At 41.1% G+C, this 16,968-nt stretch overlaps 1 protein-coding gene across 1 annotated transcript in view; it reads right to left on the reverse strand.

The window, feature by feature from the left end:
- Window positions 1-16,968, reverse strand: part of CPA6 (carboxypeptidase A6) — a 329,468-nt gene that overhangs the window by 204,039 nt on the left and 108,461 nt on the right. The window contains exon 2 of the mRNA XM_528158.5: window positions 3,604-3,679. Within this exon, the coding sequence (XP_528158.2) occupies window positions 3,604-3,679 (76 nt within the window). The remainder of the gene's footprint in view (window positions 1-3,603; window positions 3,680-16,968) is intronic.

Below are 16,968 nucleotides of genomic sequence, written 5' to 3' on the forward strand. Positions count from 1 at the left end.
GCTCCACAGGCTGGAAGATGACACACGGTCATATTCTTTTTTCTCTGCAGGCTGCTTTCTCTGCCTGGCCAGAATTGCTGCTTTCCATAGTACAAATGGTTTGCTTGGTTGAAATCATTCGAATTTAAAATGACATCAAGGTAACGCAATGCTTTTAGATAGAAATTTATCAAAACTTAATATCTCCAACTTCAATCCAATAAAACTACTTCTTTAGTGAAAGGAAATGAAGAAATGTACAAAAAAATTTAACAGAGCAGGTCTGAAAAATACTATCTTTAGAAAGGCCTGCTTGTAAAATTGGCCTTGGCTGGCATTTGGAAAGTTGGATATCAGGAGGGCTACCACCACCCTAACTAATAAGAGTGATTCAATGTGCTTAGATTGTGCAAATAATGTAGTTCATGCTGAACACCTACTTGTCTTCTGGGAGTCTGGAATTTGGGTATGTGCTAGGCAGAGGGTATCTACATAACTTTACCCCAATAAAAACCCCAGGCATTGAGTCTTTAATGAATTTCCCTGGTAGACAGCACTGCATGTTTGTTGTCACAAGTTGTTACTGATGGAATTGAGCACATCCTGTGTGACTCTATTGGGAGAGGCCTCTTGGAAGCTTGTGCCTCATTTCCCCTGGACTTCACCCAATACTCCTTTACCCTTTGCTGATTTTGCTTTGTATCCTTTTGCTGTGACCCATCATAGCTGTGAGTAGGACTATATGCTGAGTTTGGTGAGTCCTTATGCAACCCATTGAATGGGGGCATGGTCTTGGTGACCCCTGACTCTAGAGTTAAAGTAAATGATAATGATAATGATCACATTCTGAGTCTAGGCTCCACTGCCCTGCAAACTTGGCTTCAATCCTCTCCATTGTGAGGAAAATCAGAATAAACTGACTAGAGGCAAGAGGCAGGCCTCATTTGGGTCCTAGAGGGCTTGACACCGACTAGATCCATGTTCCAATCCCATACTGTGGCTTGGGCAAGTTACTTAACTCTGTCTCTCTTCTTCTGTAAAACAGCAATAACAATAGACTTACTTCATAAGATTGTTAAAATGAGGCAATTTGTAGAAGCATGTAGCATTGTGGCTGAGAGGAGCTGGATGTGACTCTGTGTGGAGTGTAGAGCACAGTTGATACCCTAATATTAAGCTTCTTTCCTCCCTTCACTCTGCTCCCTTCTTTCTCACCAGATCCCTTTCTCTCCATTCTCTGAGTTGTCCCCTAAGCTCCTTTACATCCAAACCCCATTTCCTCCCCCAGGTGGCCACCTTTCTTTGAGGACTAAATGAAAACAATCTGCAGGAATGATTTTCTTTAAATGCTTACCAAAAAGGGCCCAATGTAAATGTGTGGTCATCAGTGCCAGCAGCCCTATTTACAGTCTAGAGCTTTGATTCCATCTATGATGATTTCTGAGAGTTTATAAGTAACCCCTACAGTCCTCACAGATGTAATTTTATTGCTTTTGATAATGGTAAGTGATTATCACAAATATAACAGTGCAAGTTCATTACTTTGTAAGGCCTAACACGTAAATAGATTCACGAATGGTAGAAACATCCTTTGAGAAATATTTTGCTCCAATATTTTGTTCAGAATATCTGTTCCCTAAAACACTGGACTTCAAAATGAAAAGTGGCTATTTTTCTGGTGGTATATGAAAACACAATTTCAGTGGAGATGGAAACTTCCACTCAAAACTTGCTTTGCTTCTTTGCAATTAATAAGTTCCTGGTGGACTATTCAGAAAGTGTTCAGCTACAATTGCTGAAAAGGATGTCGTTGGGTGAAGAGGTTAACGATAGCCTCCTAGAAGCAGATTCCTGCTAGAAGAAAAGGGGGTTTAGGAAATGCCCAGTGACCATGGTCTCTCTGGTATTGCATAAAACAACCACAATTTGGGGATGGGTTCTTGCATCCTCACCCTGGGCCCTTGTAATGAGACACCATGCTTGAACTCAATACTATTTGTGTAGGGGCTGGGAATGAGGAGAAGACAGGGAATCAATAAACTCAATGTTCAAGACATCATTTGCAAATAAATTCAATATTTGAAGGGAACATGCCAAAGAGAAAAATCAAACCATAAATAAAAGAAAAAAAGTTTGTTAATTACAAATATCTCCAGAAGCCACAATGCCTCCTTCCTCCCTCATTCCCTAACACTCCTTCAGGTAGGACTGTACTTCAATCATGTAGGAAAAAACATTTTTCTATTTCATATTAAAGATTAATGAGGCCTGTTTTGTAATCTGCTTTGCTGTCCATTAAAATGAAGCCTAAACCACCACATAGTTTTTGGGCTTGCTTGTATTTTGGTAGGCATGGAAAAGAACCAATCACACCACACTTCTCATCGTAACTTTTAGGTAAAAACTAACACTCAATTGTATGCACTGATGGAGTTAGAGAAATGCTCTAACTCTAAAATCCATAAAGTTTATCAAAGATTGAATAATCAGAGCCTTCAACCTTTGCCAAGAAAATTCTCTTATCAGACCCACTGAAACATAGCAAAACTAATTAACTTGAATTTCTGGCTTTAATTTTTCCTCAACTCACTTCTGCTTAAAGTTTTAATTAAGAGGAAAGTGCCTAGATGATCAGTAGGAAGATTCAAGAAGGAAAAGAGAAGCTCTAGAAAACAGGAAACTGAATTCATTCATTCATTAAGGAAAAATAACAAAACCATGTATTGAACTTCTAGGACATTCCAGACACTAACTAGAAATACAGCAATGAACAAAAAATAGATAAACTCTCTCATGAAATTTACATTCTACCTTGGAGATGGGTAGTAAATAGATAATGTGTCAGATAGAAAATTTTCTTTTCTTTTCTTTTTTTTCTTGAGACAGGGTTTCGCTCTTTTGCCCAGGCTAGAGAGCAGTGGTAACAGAGCAAGACCCTGTCTCAAAAAAAGAGATACTAGACCTCACTGCAACCTCCCAGGTCCAACTGATCCTCCCATCTCAGCCTCTCTAGTAGCTGGGACTACAGGCATGTGACATCACACCTGGTTAAATTTTTATATTTTTTTGTAGAGATGGGGTTTCACCATGTTGCCCAGGCTGTCCTTGAACTCCTGGGCTCAAGTGATCTGCCTTCCTCAGTCTCCCAAAGTGCTGAGACTACAGGCATGAGCCACTGCACACAGCCAGAAAATTTTTGAGTAGCCTTAAATATCCTTTAAAAGCTCTTTCGGCTGGGCGCGGTGGCTCATGCCTGTAATGCCAGCACTTTGAGAGGCTGAGGCGGGTGGATCACGAGGTCAGGAGTTCGACACCAGCCTGGCCAGCATAGTGAAAGCCCGTCTCTACTAAGAGGCAGGAGAGTTGCTTGAACCCGGGAGGTGGAGGCTGCAGTGAGCCGAGATCGCACCACTGCACCCCAGCTTGGACAACAGAGTGAGACTTTGTCTCAAATAAAATAAAATAAAATAAAACAAAACAAAATAAAATAAAAGCTCTTTCAAGTTATCTCCTTAGCCTTTACTTTCTTGGCTAATAAATTCCAATTATGCAATTCCAGTCAGCAAATCCCTGTAAACACTCCACAAGCACAATTCCACCATAAGTGTGTAGATGCTCTATTACCTTAAGTTGATAGGATATTTTCTTCAGTGCATATGCTTCCTCTTCTGTTTTGGGAATAAATCTTATCACTTTATCACTACGAGATAAGAAAAGAAAGATGATAATTACTTTTCGAAAATAAAGATATTAGTCATCTCTTTCTTACCTCTTAAAAAGCTGCCTCTGCATTTAAGTAGAAAAACAGTGAAACTTTTCACTGGCCCAGTAAGTATTTTATCCAATTTATTCTCTGATTGCATTGTTCTTTTCTTCTTGTCTTAAAGCTATTTGGTGTTTCATCAGCTTTTGAAGATTACAAACTCACATTTAATGTTATAAATGCAGAAAAAGGCCAAAAACACAAGAAGAGTGGCAACGACGGACAGGAACTTTCATGAGCTGCTCAGAGCAGATACCAAGAAGGAAAATTTCTGATGACAGAAGAAAGAAAAGTCATTCTTTTTTTAAACATAATGCTGAAAAGGAATGTGACTTTCAGTGAGAGGATGTGAAATCCACACACTAGGGAAAGCTTCTGGTTTGAATTCTTCCCACATGGAGAACAGTAAGGAGAAGCCCATCTCTATGGGGCATCTCATTTCTCTGGTACAGAGCTTCCCACCTGGCTTGTGGGGCCAAACAAGAGGGCCGTCGGCGTTAGACACTGATGGCTGTAAATTTTTTAGTGATACAAATTAAAAATCAATGTTTACAACTGTTACCAAAACACCAGGGGTTTGGTCTAGGTCCTGCTGCTTTCTGCACATAAAGCAATCACTGAGAAGATGATTATTACCAAGAAAGAAGGCTTTAATCAGGTGCTGCAGCCAGGGAGATGGGAGCTCAGTCTCAAATCCATCTCCCTGATGGACAAAAACTACAGGTGTGTATAGCAGGGAAGAAATGTAACAATGTGTACCAAGCAGAAACTAGGGAGGAGCAAGAAAGCAATCATAATGAATGAGGGGTCTTGCATCTCACTGTCAGGATGTGATCTGGTGAGTTTCTTTCAGTTCTTTGATACTTTTTGATAGGCCTGAAGGTCACTTTCTGAGGAAGGAACTCAGATAAAACAAATATAAGTTTCAATCTTTAAGACCAGAAGAATCCACCTGTGTTTATCAAAAAAAATCTCTATAGGACTACTGGGTCAGTTTCACAACCACAAAGGTTTTACCACAGTTGAAATTATATTTGAACACAATATAAGGTTCTTTCTGTAAAGGTCCTGAATTACCTAAGATGACTTAAGGTGTTGCTGTGTCTGTCAGAAAGTTTCTCTTTGGGGGCCTTGTCTCCCAGGTGTGCCAGAAAAGTAGTCTATCAATTTTTAGGTGTGTCATGATGAGGACAGGTTGGGAAGCACAGCTCTAGCACATAATAATCACAACTATTCAATGTCTTTTGCATAGAGTAGATGCTTATTAAATATTAATGGATTGGCATAAAGGAGATTGCTGAGAGTAATTGGCTTCCAGATGAAATATAAAGGAAAAACTAAGTAAATAAAGCACAGTAGGAATTAATATTTTTCATAACTCTCTATGGCATTTTACAATGATTAAAGATAAGGTAGAATATTATTAATAGAATATAAAGCAGAAAACAAAAACTCTACTATTTCACCTACAACTTGTCTCTCCAACCCCAAAGGTGCACCAGGAATAAGAATGGAATTTGCATGATTTTCTGTCATTTTACTTCTTAGATGATGATATGATTTGGATTGTGTCCCCACCCAAATCTCATGTCAAATTGGAGGAGGGGCTTGGTGGAAGGTGATTGGTTCATGGGGGCATATTTTCCCCTTGTTGTTCTCGTGATAGTGAGTGATTTCTCACAAGATCTGATGGTTTAAAAGTGTATGTCACCTCCTTCTTTGCTCCCTCTTTCTCCTGCCACCATGTGGAGGTCCCTGCTTCCCCTTCTGCTATGATTGTAAGTTTCCTGAGGCCTCCCAGGCATGCATTCTGTTAAGCCTGTGGAACTGTGAGTCGATTAAATCTATTTTCTTCATAAATTACCCAGTCTCAGGTATTTCTTTATAGTGGTGTGAGAGTGGGCTAATACAGATGGATAGCAGTTTCCAAGATGAAGTAAGGCTATTATGGAGGGCATCAGATCCCTAGAGATACTTCTGGACTTGCTGGGCAATGATTTTTTAGGGCTTTTGTGTTTATTTCCAATCATGATAGTTTTATTATTTCAAATGATCCTGTAATAGCTCCTTTAGGCCTATGAATAAAAAGGCCCTTGGCTTGCTGATAATAAATTACTGTTTTATGGACTGCTACTCTAACAGAACTTTACAGCTTTGATTTCCTCAAAATCACACAAACCACCTCTCAGTATCAATGTCATGAAGTTCATATTTCTGGAAAGAATAAAAGAAAGTACCGGGAAAAAATTATCAAGTCACTGTAAAACAAATCTAAATATAACCTTTGGAATTTAAATGTAACCACATCTCTTCTCTTTTCTGATATACATTTCTCTGACCTGTGTTTTTCCTGGATTCATCATACCCTGGCCTTTCTCATCTGACCCAATACAATTCTTGGCAGAGAAAGCAAGCTCGGCTGGGTGATATGGCTGTTTTTGATGGATGGATCACTTGACAGCTTGCTGAAAAACACCTCCATCTGGGGCCTTGTCAGCTCCTCAAGAGTGCAAGAAAAGCAATCTGTAGCTGTTTTACAGCCATGAGAATAACTTTTTTTTTTTTTAAAGATGGATAATTCAACCTGGCAATCAGTTCCTCTTCTGCAAATAAGTACAGGATACAAAGAAATTACCCTTGGGATTATTTAACCCTGAAAGTGATTGCTCAAATCCAGTTTTCTCATTTTTGTTACAAAAAGTTCACTTCATCCCAGCCTTTAGAAATTCTCAGGTGTGACTTTAGAAATGAATTTATTACTGTTTGATAACTTATCAAAGGACAGAGAATAAGGAAGGCAATGTAGAAAGACCCATGAAATGTCATACTCTTTTGTGAACCAGTAAATTATATTGATGGAATGACGGGTAACCAAAGCCCAACAAGAGCTCTTTATTCAGCATGTGAAAACCACATGACCCCCAAATGCCCTGTTTGTTTCACCAAACAAAAAGCTTACTCTCCCTAAATCTGATAGCTAGTGTTTTTTGAAGTGGTGAGTAATTTGGTGCTAGAAACAGGGAAGTTTCAGGTAGTCTACTGGAACTTAGAAAAACTAACCATGCAAAATTATCAGAGGAGGTGAGCTTAGAGGCTTTTCCTTGTAACTTATCAGGTTTTTTTTTTTTTTTTTTTTTTTTTTTTAACTGTTAGGTGGTAACATCAACTTAAGACCCTTTGGCTACCCTTTGGGGTTAAGATGAGGGAATCAAAGAATTGAATATGGGTTGAGGTTAGAAAGACTACTGGGCAAACAGCTGCTCGTATGCACATATATTTCTAACTTAGCCTATATAAAGTTGTCCAAAGAAAGACAGCATAAGCATTTTTAATTTTAGTTTAAGGATGTCTTATAGAGGAAGCAGGACATCCCAGATTAGTCTCCCAGGAATTACTAACACTTATTAATCCATGATATGCTTACATTTTGTTCCTTTGCCCTACAAGACAAATGAGGTTATGTAGCTATAAAGCCCACGTTGAGTTTGGTTGTGAGTTTGACTAATAATCCTGCTGTACAGTAGCAACCACATGAATAAGACAATAGTAAATAAATGTAATCAGTTCAAAAACTATTACCGAATGCTTTCTGAGCTTGTATGCACCTACAGAAAATTCAGAAAGGGAACATGATCTCCAACTCTATATTATGTCTGGGTCTCAGTTTCTTCACTGGAGGAGTGAGGGATGATCTCCCAGCTGCCTTCCAACATGGTGAAAACCCATCTCTACTAAAAATACAAAAATTAGCTGGGCGTGGTGGTGTGTGCCTGTAGTCCCAGCTACTTAGGAGGCTGAGGCAGGAGAATGGCTTGAACCTGGGAGGCGGAGATTGCAGTGAGCCGAGATTGAGCCACTGCACTCCGGCCTGGGTGACAGAGCGAGACTCCGTCTTAAAAAAAAGAAAAAGTTCTAAGACTGTGTTGCCTGGGTTTGACACCTCCCATATTGATTGCCATTCTTCTGTGCCTTGACTGTGCAGCAGCTAAGGAAGAGTATCTCTGTCCTCTAGGCAACCCGAAAGTCCTGTTAAAAGACAGAGATGTGAACCTTCAGATGTTTCCTTGTGGCTCCTGGCATGACCTTTCGCAACTGATTCCATTATGAAATCCTAAACTTCTTTGTACGTTACAGAATTTACGAACCTACACTTGTAAAAATTAAAATATTACAGAGCATATGAAATGATAAAGTTCTCTTCCAACTCCAAGCCTTCTATCTTCCCTTTGTAGCCACTGTTAACAGTTTCTTGTGTATCACTCTGAACTCTTTTCTGCATTAATACACATACACGCAGTGTTTGTTTTACAGCATTTTGTAACACTAATTTGCTTTTATCTTTTACTTCATATGTTGGTTTTAAAATATAATAAGTTCTTGATTAACATCAATGATAAGTTCTTGGAAATTGTGACTTTACGTGAAACAGTGTATAACAAAACCGATTTTACCATAAACTAACTGATAGAAGCAAGTTAAGTTCCTATAGGCATATTTCTGGTCATGAAAAAATCACCAGGCCGTGTGCAGTGGCTCATGCCTGTAATACCAGCACTTTGGGAGGCCGAGGCAGGTGGATCACAAGATCAAGAGATTGAGACAATCCTGGCCAACATGGCAAAACCCCATCTCTACTAAAAATACAAAAATTATCTGGGTGTGGTGGCACATGCCTGTGGTCCCAGCTACTCTGGAGGCTAAGGCAGGAGAATCGCTTGAACCTGGCAGGCAGAAGTTGCAGTGAGCTGAGATCATGCCACTGCACTCCAGCCTGATGACAGAGTGAGACTCCATCTCGAAACAAACTAACAAAAAAAAACCCCCAAAAAAACAAACAAAAAAATCACCAAATTTCTAAATAAAGACCCATAGCTGGGTGTGGTGACTCATACCTGCAATTCCAGAACTTGGGAGGCTGAGGTAGGAGAATAGCTTGAGGCCAGAAGTTTGAGACCAACCTGGACAACATAGTGAGACCCTGTCTCCGCAAAAATAAATAAATAAATAGCTGGGCATCGTGGCACATACATATAGTCCCAGCTACCTGGGAGGCTGAGGCAGGAGGATCACTCAGGCTAAGGAGCTGGAGGCTGCAGTGAGCTATGATCAAGGCATTTTGTCCAGCCTGGGTGACATAATGAGACCCTGTCTAAAAAAAAAAAAAAAAAAAAAAGACCCAAAGTACTTCTAATATTAAACATTGAAATAAATGTGAACTATATATACATTTAAGAAAAATTAATAAAGACAAGTAAGATTATGTACTCAATTTTTGGTGAATCTGTGACGGATAGTGGTTGTTGCAGTGGTGGGTTAAATCAAGGAATAGATGTTTGCAAAGCTAAAATATGAACCCCTGTTCCCAACATGCAGTTCAAACAAACAATAACAAATATAGTGGGTTTGCTGAGGGCTTTTGTACTGCATCATTTATTGTCATGGCTTTGTATGATTTTGCCTATGAGTTTTTATTTTACAATACTTTTTATTCATTCCTGGCTGGGCATGGTGGCTCACACCTGTAATCCCAGTACTTTGGGAGGCCGAGGCGGGTGGATCACGAGGTCAGGAGATCGAGACCATCTTGGCTAACACAGTGAAACTCTGTCTCTACTAAAAATACAAAAATTAGCTGGGCGTAGTGGCAGACATCTATAGCACCAGCTACTCGGGAGGCTGAGGCAGGAGAATGGCGTGAACCTGGGAGGCGGAACTTGTAGTGAGCCAAGATTGCACCACCGCATTCCAGTCCGGGCGACAGAGTGAGAATCTGTCTCAATTAAAATAATAATAATAATAATAATAATAATAATTTGTATTCATTCCTTAATTCATTTTCCAACCCATTTATTCTAGTTCAGGGTCATGAGTGGCCGGAGCTTGTCCCTGCAGCTCAGGACACAAAGTGGAAACTGACTCTGGATAGGACGCCATCCATTACAGGGTACACTCACACACCCATGCTCACTCAGCCTGGGACCATGTAGACATGCTGATGAAGCTAACAGGTGCAGCTTTGGGATGTGGGGGGAAACTGAGTACCTAAAGAAAACCCACACAGACATGGGGAGAACATGCCAACTCCTCACAGACAGTGGCCCTGGTGGGAATTGATTTTTTTTTTCTTGTCAAAGTTATAGCAAAATGATGTTGAATGAAAAACAATGTTATTCTAGGACCTGCTGTACCACCTTTTAAAGAAATGGCTGGATTTTATATGCTAATGAGAGGTGACAGTGTGCTGGCAGCCCTTGCTCCCTCTCGGTGCCTCCTCGGCCTCAATGCCCACTCTGGCCATGCTTGAGGAACCCTTCAGCCCGCTGCTGCTCTGTGGGAGCCACTCTTTGGGCTGGCCGAGGCCGGAGCTGGCTCCCTCTGCTTGAGGGGATGTGTGGAGGGAGAGGCACGGGCAGGAACCAGGGCTGCGCACGGTGCTAGTGGGCCAGTGTGAGTTCCGGGTGGCCGCAGGCTCCGCGGCCCCGCACTTTGATCAGCCAGCTGGCGCTGCCAGCCCAGGGCAGTGAGAGGCTTACCACCTGGGCCAGCAGCTGCGGAGGGTGCACCGGGTCCTCCAGCAGTGCTGGCCCACTGGTGCCATGCTTGAATTCTTGCCAGGCCTCAGCTGCCTCCCCGAGGGGCAGGGCTTGGGACCTGCAGCCCGCCATGACTGAGCCCCGCTCCCCTACTCCTGCGTGGCCCAAGCCTCCCCAACATGCGCAGCCCCCTACTCCACAGCGCCTGGTCCCATCGACCACCCAAGGGCTGAGGAGTGCGGGTGCATGGTGCAGAACTGGCAGGCAGCTCCGCCCGCAGCCCCGGCGTGGGATCTACTAGGCAAAGCCAGCTGGGCTCCTGAGTTGGGTGAGGACTTGGAGAACTTTTATGTCTAGCTGGAGGATTGCATATGCGCCAATCAGCACTCTGTGTCTACCTCTGGGTTTTTGGATGCACCAATCAGCACTCTGTATCTAGCTAATCTGGTGGGGACTTGGAGGACTTTTATGTCTAGCTAGAGGATTGTAAATGCACCATTCAGCACTCTGTCTAGCTCAAGGTTTGTAAATGCACCAATCAGTGCTCTGTGTCTAGCTAATCTAGTGGAGACTTGGAGAACTTTTGTGTCTAGCTAAAGGATTGTAAATGCACCAGTCAGCACTCTGTGTCTAGCTCAAGGTTTGTAAATGCACCAATCAGTGCTCTGTGTCTAGCTAATCTAGTGGGGACTTGGAGAACTTTCGTGTCTAGCTCAAGGTTCATAAATGCACCAATCAGCACCGTCAAAACGGACCAATCAGCTCTCTGTAAAATGGACCAATCAGCTCTCTGTAAAATGGACCAATCAGCAGGATGTGGGTGGGGCCAGATAAGGGAATAAAAGCAGGCTGTGAGCCAGCAGCGGCAACCCACTAGGCTTCTCTTCCACCCCGTCTAAACTTTGTTCTTTTATTGTTTGCAATAACACTTGCTGGTGCTCACTCTTTGGGTCTGCACTGCCTTTATGAGCTGTAACACTCACTGCGAAGATCTGCAGCTTCACTCCTGTGGCCAGCGAGATCATGAACCCACTGGGAGGAATGAACAACTCCAGACGCGCCACCTTAAGAGCTGTAACACTCACCGCAAAGGTCTGCAGCTTCACTCTTGAAGCCAGCGAGACCACGAACCCACCAGAAGGAAAAACCTCTGAACACGTCCGAACATCAGAAGGAACAACTCCAGACACACCACCTTTAAGAACTGTAACACTCACCGCGAGGGTCCGTGGCTTCATTCTTGAAGTCAGTGAGACCAAGAACCCACCAATTCTGGACACATTAATATTTTATTTTAGAGTTTTATAACTGTATTCATAAGGAAGCATTTTTTTTAAACTTTTCGTAAACCTTTAAAAAATGATGCTCTGTGTGTGTGTGTGTGTGTGTGTGTTTTCTCAGAGACAGTCTCGCTCTGTCATGCAGGCTGGAGTGCAGGGGCATGATCACAGCTCACTGTAACCTCGAACTTGTGAGCTCAAGTGATCCTCCTACCTCAGCCTTCCAAGTAGCTGGGACTACAGGTGAGCACTACCCTGCCCAGCTAATTAAAAACTTTTTTTTTTAAAGATATGGGGTCTTACTATGTTGCCCAGGCTACTCTCAAACTCCTGGACTCAATTGATCCTCCCACCTCAGCCTCCTGAGTAGCTGGGACTACAGGTGTGTGCCACCACGCCCAGCTAATTAAAAAAAAATTTTTTTTAGAGATTTTTTCTCAGTATGTTGCCCAGGCTACTCTCGAACTCCTGGACTCAAGTAATCCTCCTACCTTGGCTTCCCAAAGTGCTGGGCTTACAGGTATGAGCCACTGTACCAAGCCTCATGTTTTAATATGTGATGTTCTCATTGATGTTCAGATCTAATAGCTGACAATTGAGTTTTTAGTCGTTCTTTACTAGAGAGCTATTTTGAAGAATGTTAAAAAATATATCAAGCAGTGAGATGTATTTTGGGTGGGAAGAATTATTTTTGTTACTGTTTTATTATCTTGAAGTAAGAGAAGGTGGCCCATATGATATCTACTTTGTAGACTTCGTTGCATTGGTATTTACGACCTAATATGTATTCAAGTTCTAGAAATAGTGCACAAATATTTGAAAAGAATATCTTTCATATATAAAAAGGTCTATATATACCTATTAAGCATATTGATCATATGATTTTCATTTTCTCTGTCCTTATTTTTCTGATGAATTTGACAATTTGAGCCAATTTTACTCAATATACCTAGTATAATTTTGGATTTTTCAATTTACTTTTGAATATAAAAACTTTTGATTCATATATTTTGATGTGTGTAACTGTATATAAGCTCAAGACTACTACATCTTCTGGACAGAATAAAACTTTTACTCCTATAAAGTTTCCTTAGAAAAACTCTTCTTTGTTTTATTTTATGCTCTTTATCCTAAATTCCATTTTTTCCCCATAGGATTGCCACTCCTGCTTTCTTTTTGTTTGCCTGGCATTTTTAACTGGAAATTTCACTTATTCACGTTAATTGTAATACATAATATATGTGACTTTATTCTTATAATTTTTATTTTTTGTTTGTTGTAGGTTCTTATTGCCCTTTTCTTCCTCTTTCTTGGATTAATCAATTTTCTGGGCCGGGCGCGTTGGCTCACGCCTGTAATCCCAGCACTTTGGGAGGCCAAGGCGGGTGGATCACGAGGTCAGGAGATGGAGACCATCATGGCTAACATGGTGAAACCTCGTCTCTATTAAAAATACAAAAAATTAGCCGGGCGTGGTGGCGGGCGCCTGTAGTCCCAGCTACTCGGGAGGCTGAGGCAGGAGAATGGCGTGAACCCGGGAGGCGGAGCTTGCAGTGAGCAGAGATCGCGCCACTGCACTCCAGCCTGGGCGACAGAGCGAGACTCCGTCTCAAAAAAAAAAAAAAAAAAAAAAAAAAATCAATTTTCTTCGTCAGATTTTTCTTATCTAGTGGTTTGCAAGTTATGCACCTTCTGTGTATTAGTGATTTTTTTGTATTTTACGAACATACTTTGAGACACCGTTTTCTTCATGTCTAGAATGTCTCTGTAATTTGTCCCCTTGAACAAGATAAGACCTTAAGAATCTTTTTTTCTCTATCCTTCTCCCCCCAAATGTTTTCCTCCTTCTTTTCTCCATGTTTCGTTAAAATCATCTGGAATTTTTATTGCATATTGTGTCTAAGTGCGGATATGTGAATTGTTTCCCCTTGAAGTTCATATGTTGAAGTCCTAACTCCCTCAATCCAAGAATGTGACTGCATTTGAAGATAGGGTCTTCAAAGACGGAATTGAATTAAAATGACATCATTAGGGTGTTTTTCCTAATCCACTAGTGTTAAAAACACTTAAACTTCAGATATTTCATTTTTTTCATTCCTTTCTCCAAGTCACTGGATTTAATTACTATTATTATTATTAATATTATTATTTGTTTTTTTTTGAGACGGGGAGTCTCGCTCTGTCTCCCAGACTGGAGTGCAGTGGCACTATCTCGGCTCACTACAAGCTCCGCCTCCCGCGTTCTCGCATTCTCCTGCCTCAGCCTCCCGAGTAGCTGGGACTACAGGCGCCCGCTACCACGCCCGGCTAATTTTTTGTATTTTTAGTGGAGACGGGGTTTCACCGTGTTAGCCAGGATGGTCTCCATCTCCTGACCTTGTGATCAGCCCGCCTCATCCTCCCAAAGTGCTGGGATTACAGGCGTGAGCCACACTGGATTTATTTTGTAGGATCCACTTCCTTCTTCACTTTGCGGGGAGAAAGAGTAAGGTTAGATTACAATCTGGGCTCCACCACTTGATGTGTGCCCTTGGCCAAAATGCTTAAACACTTAGAGCCAATGAGTTCTAACCCTTAAATTGAGGGGAAGGACCAATGAACCACTGCATATTTTTTTTTGTGAAAATTATTTCATCCAGCACATTTATGAAGGTTACATTATGTTCCAGGCACAGTGGTAGATGCCAGGGAGACAGCAGTTCCTGCTGGTGATGAGTTTATAGTCACAATGCCTGTGAGATATCGTCTGGGAAATACCTAATTTATAGTCTCTCAATACTTAGTAGCTAGTGTCATTACTTTTACAGGAAAATATTCTTCTAGTTCTTTTTTTAGAAATGGTCTCACTCTGTTGCCCAGGCTGGAGTACAGTGGTACCATCATGACGCACTGCAGCCTCAACCTCTCAGGCTCAAGCATCCTCCTGTCTCAGCCTCCCAGGTAGCTAGAACAACAGGTGTGAACCACTATGCCCTGCTATTTTTTAAAAAAAATTTTGTAGACAGGGTCTTGTTATGTTGCCCAGGCTGTTCTCTAACTCCTGCACTCAACTGATCCTTCCACCTCGGCCTCTTAAAGTGTTGGGTTTACAGGCATGAGCCATTGCACCCAGCCTAGAACTTAAAGCACTGATAACATGCTTTTCCAAGTTTGCTCCACTGTGAACACCACAAAAAACATGACACAATTTGATTCCGAATACATTCAACCTTTTTGTTGTTGCTGCTGGCATTTTTTCTTGCCCTTTGCATGGATATTTGAACCTAATCTCTGATCAGTGCCTTAATTTGGGATTTACTGTTTTCTCTCTGCTCAGGCAGCTCTTTGGCATCTGAGAAATGCACATATTGGATGGTCTCATTTTCTACAATGGTAACTGGGGATATGGAACACTTTATATAAAAGAAAAAGGGGCTGGGCATGGTGGCTCATGCCTGTAATCCCAGCACTTTGGGAGGCCAAGGAGGGGGGATCACCTGAGGTCAGGAGTTTGAGACCAGCCTGACCAACATGGTGAAACCCCGTCTCTACTAAAAATACAAAATTAGCTGGGCATATGGTGGTGCATGCCTGTAATCCCAGCTACTTGGGAGGCTGAGGCAGAAGAATCACTTGAACCTGGGAGGTGGAGGTTGCAGTGAGCCAAGATCATGCCACTGCACTCCAGCCTGGGCAACAAAGAGTGAAACTCAAAAGAAAAAGAAAAAAATAATGTCAGAGAAAGTCCTGTAGAGATGTTTTCTCTATTGGTATAAGCCACACGTGTTCAATTTGTCAATACTTCCAAAGACCAAACTTACCTAGATGTAGTAAAGGATTTCTAATGTTGCCCTTCACAAGGGACCAGAGTAGATGACTGCAGTGATGTTTTTTGCTGCTCCTCCAAATCTATTTTCCTGTCTGAAACCCTAAAAGGACTTTGATTCTGCTCAGATATTCACCCTATCCCCATATCAGAACTGAGTCTCGATTAGCCACTCAGAGCTTGGATATCCCTTAGCAACTTTTGTTGGTTTGGGGGTAGATGTGTGGTATAAATTAGCCCAATCAGATTTAAGGGAAGGATTATTTAAAGGGGGTGAAAGGATTCTCTCTCTTGTTGAATGTAAACAAGCAAATATGCAATTCTGCATGCCATTGGCAGCCTATAATTATGAGGCAGATTCACCCCAAGCTCACCGTGGACTCTTGAGTAGAGAGACAAAATGAATCTGTGTCTGCAATGATCTTGTTGAATCAACCAACTTTTAAGCTTGTTCTGCTGCTGGACTTCCTGTTGTATAATACATTTTAAAATTATGTAGGGCAGTTTGAGTCAGGTTTTTTCTTGCTTGTAACCAAAAGCACCCTGTAAAACAGTAAGTTTACTTTGGATATTTTTAGAGGAATAAGAGAAACCAATGGAATAATTAAATTCACTGTTAAATCAGTCTTCACAGGTGAGAATATACATATTGGCACTCCTTATTTACTCCCCGAGTCCCTCTCGCTAAAACCTCCCTTTAATTTTGATGGCAGCTTAAAAAACCGTGTGTTTTCAGAAGGAAAGATTTAGGGTACTCCATAACTAAGGCTCATCTCATATTCTCAAGGAAAATAGGACAGTTTAAAATATTTGCTGAAATTTATGAAAGCTTGTATCCTGTGGAAAAGTTAATAATAGGATGTTCACTTACTTAAAAAAAATGTCATCCCCGAGCACAAAGAAATCCATTAGGTAATTCCACCTAGGAAAATTAATGTTCACATGCAGATTCTCTATTATAAAGTGCTTGGGTCTCAGAGCTGCATTTCCTTTGTTGAAAGATTATGTTTTGATGCACATGAAAAATTTCATTAAAAAGCAATAAATAACAGACAACTTGGCAGAACATGCTCTAGAGAGCTAAATGGATTCTCCCTTCTTTGGTTATGGTTTATAGTTGCAATATAAAGTGCTTGGAACATGAAGAATCTCCCTGTGGCAGTTTGCTTAGGACATGAAGATTTAGACTTCACTCTTGGATTAAAGTTAGGCAGAAGTAATGACTTTATTTTTGGTGGTGGTTGTTGCAGTTAATTTAACAGCAGAGAAAAGAAAAACACATAGTCTTCAGAAACCTCACAGCTGGACTTCACTTTATAACAGAAATTTTCTCACGGTAGCTCACATGTAATGGTTGATCAATAAATATTTGCTGAGTTGAATTGAAATTGGCTTTTTGTAAACCACATCATCTTTTAAATGCCTGAAATGGGCTTCCATTATATGCTTTGAGAATTTCTTCTCCCATTAGCATAAATCAGAGAGGAGAAAAAGCAATAACATGTAATAATGGCATGAAATTAATTTCTTATAATAAGATATTATCTTCACTGTGTCTCAAGGACTTGCTATATATTGTGTGAAATCATTGTATCACACTTCGATTTA

Source organism: Pan troglodytes, chromosome 7, assembly GCF_028858775.2.
Source record: "Pan troglodytes isolate AG18354 chromosome 7, NHGRI_mPanTro3-v2.0_pri, whole genome shotgun sequence".
NCBI lineage: Eukaryota > Metazoa > Chordata > Mammalia > Primates > Hominidae > Pan > Pan troglodytes.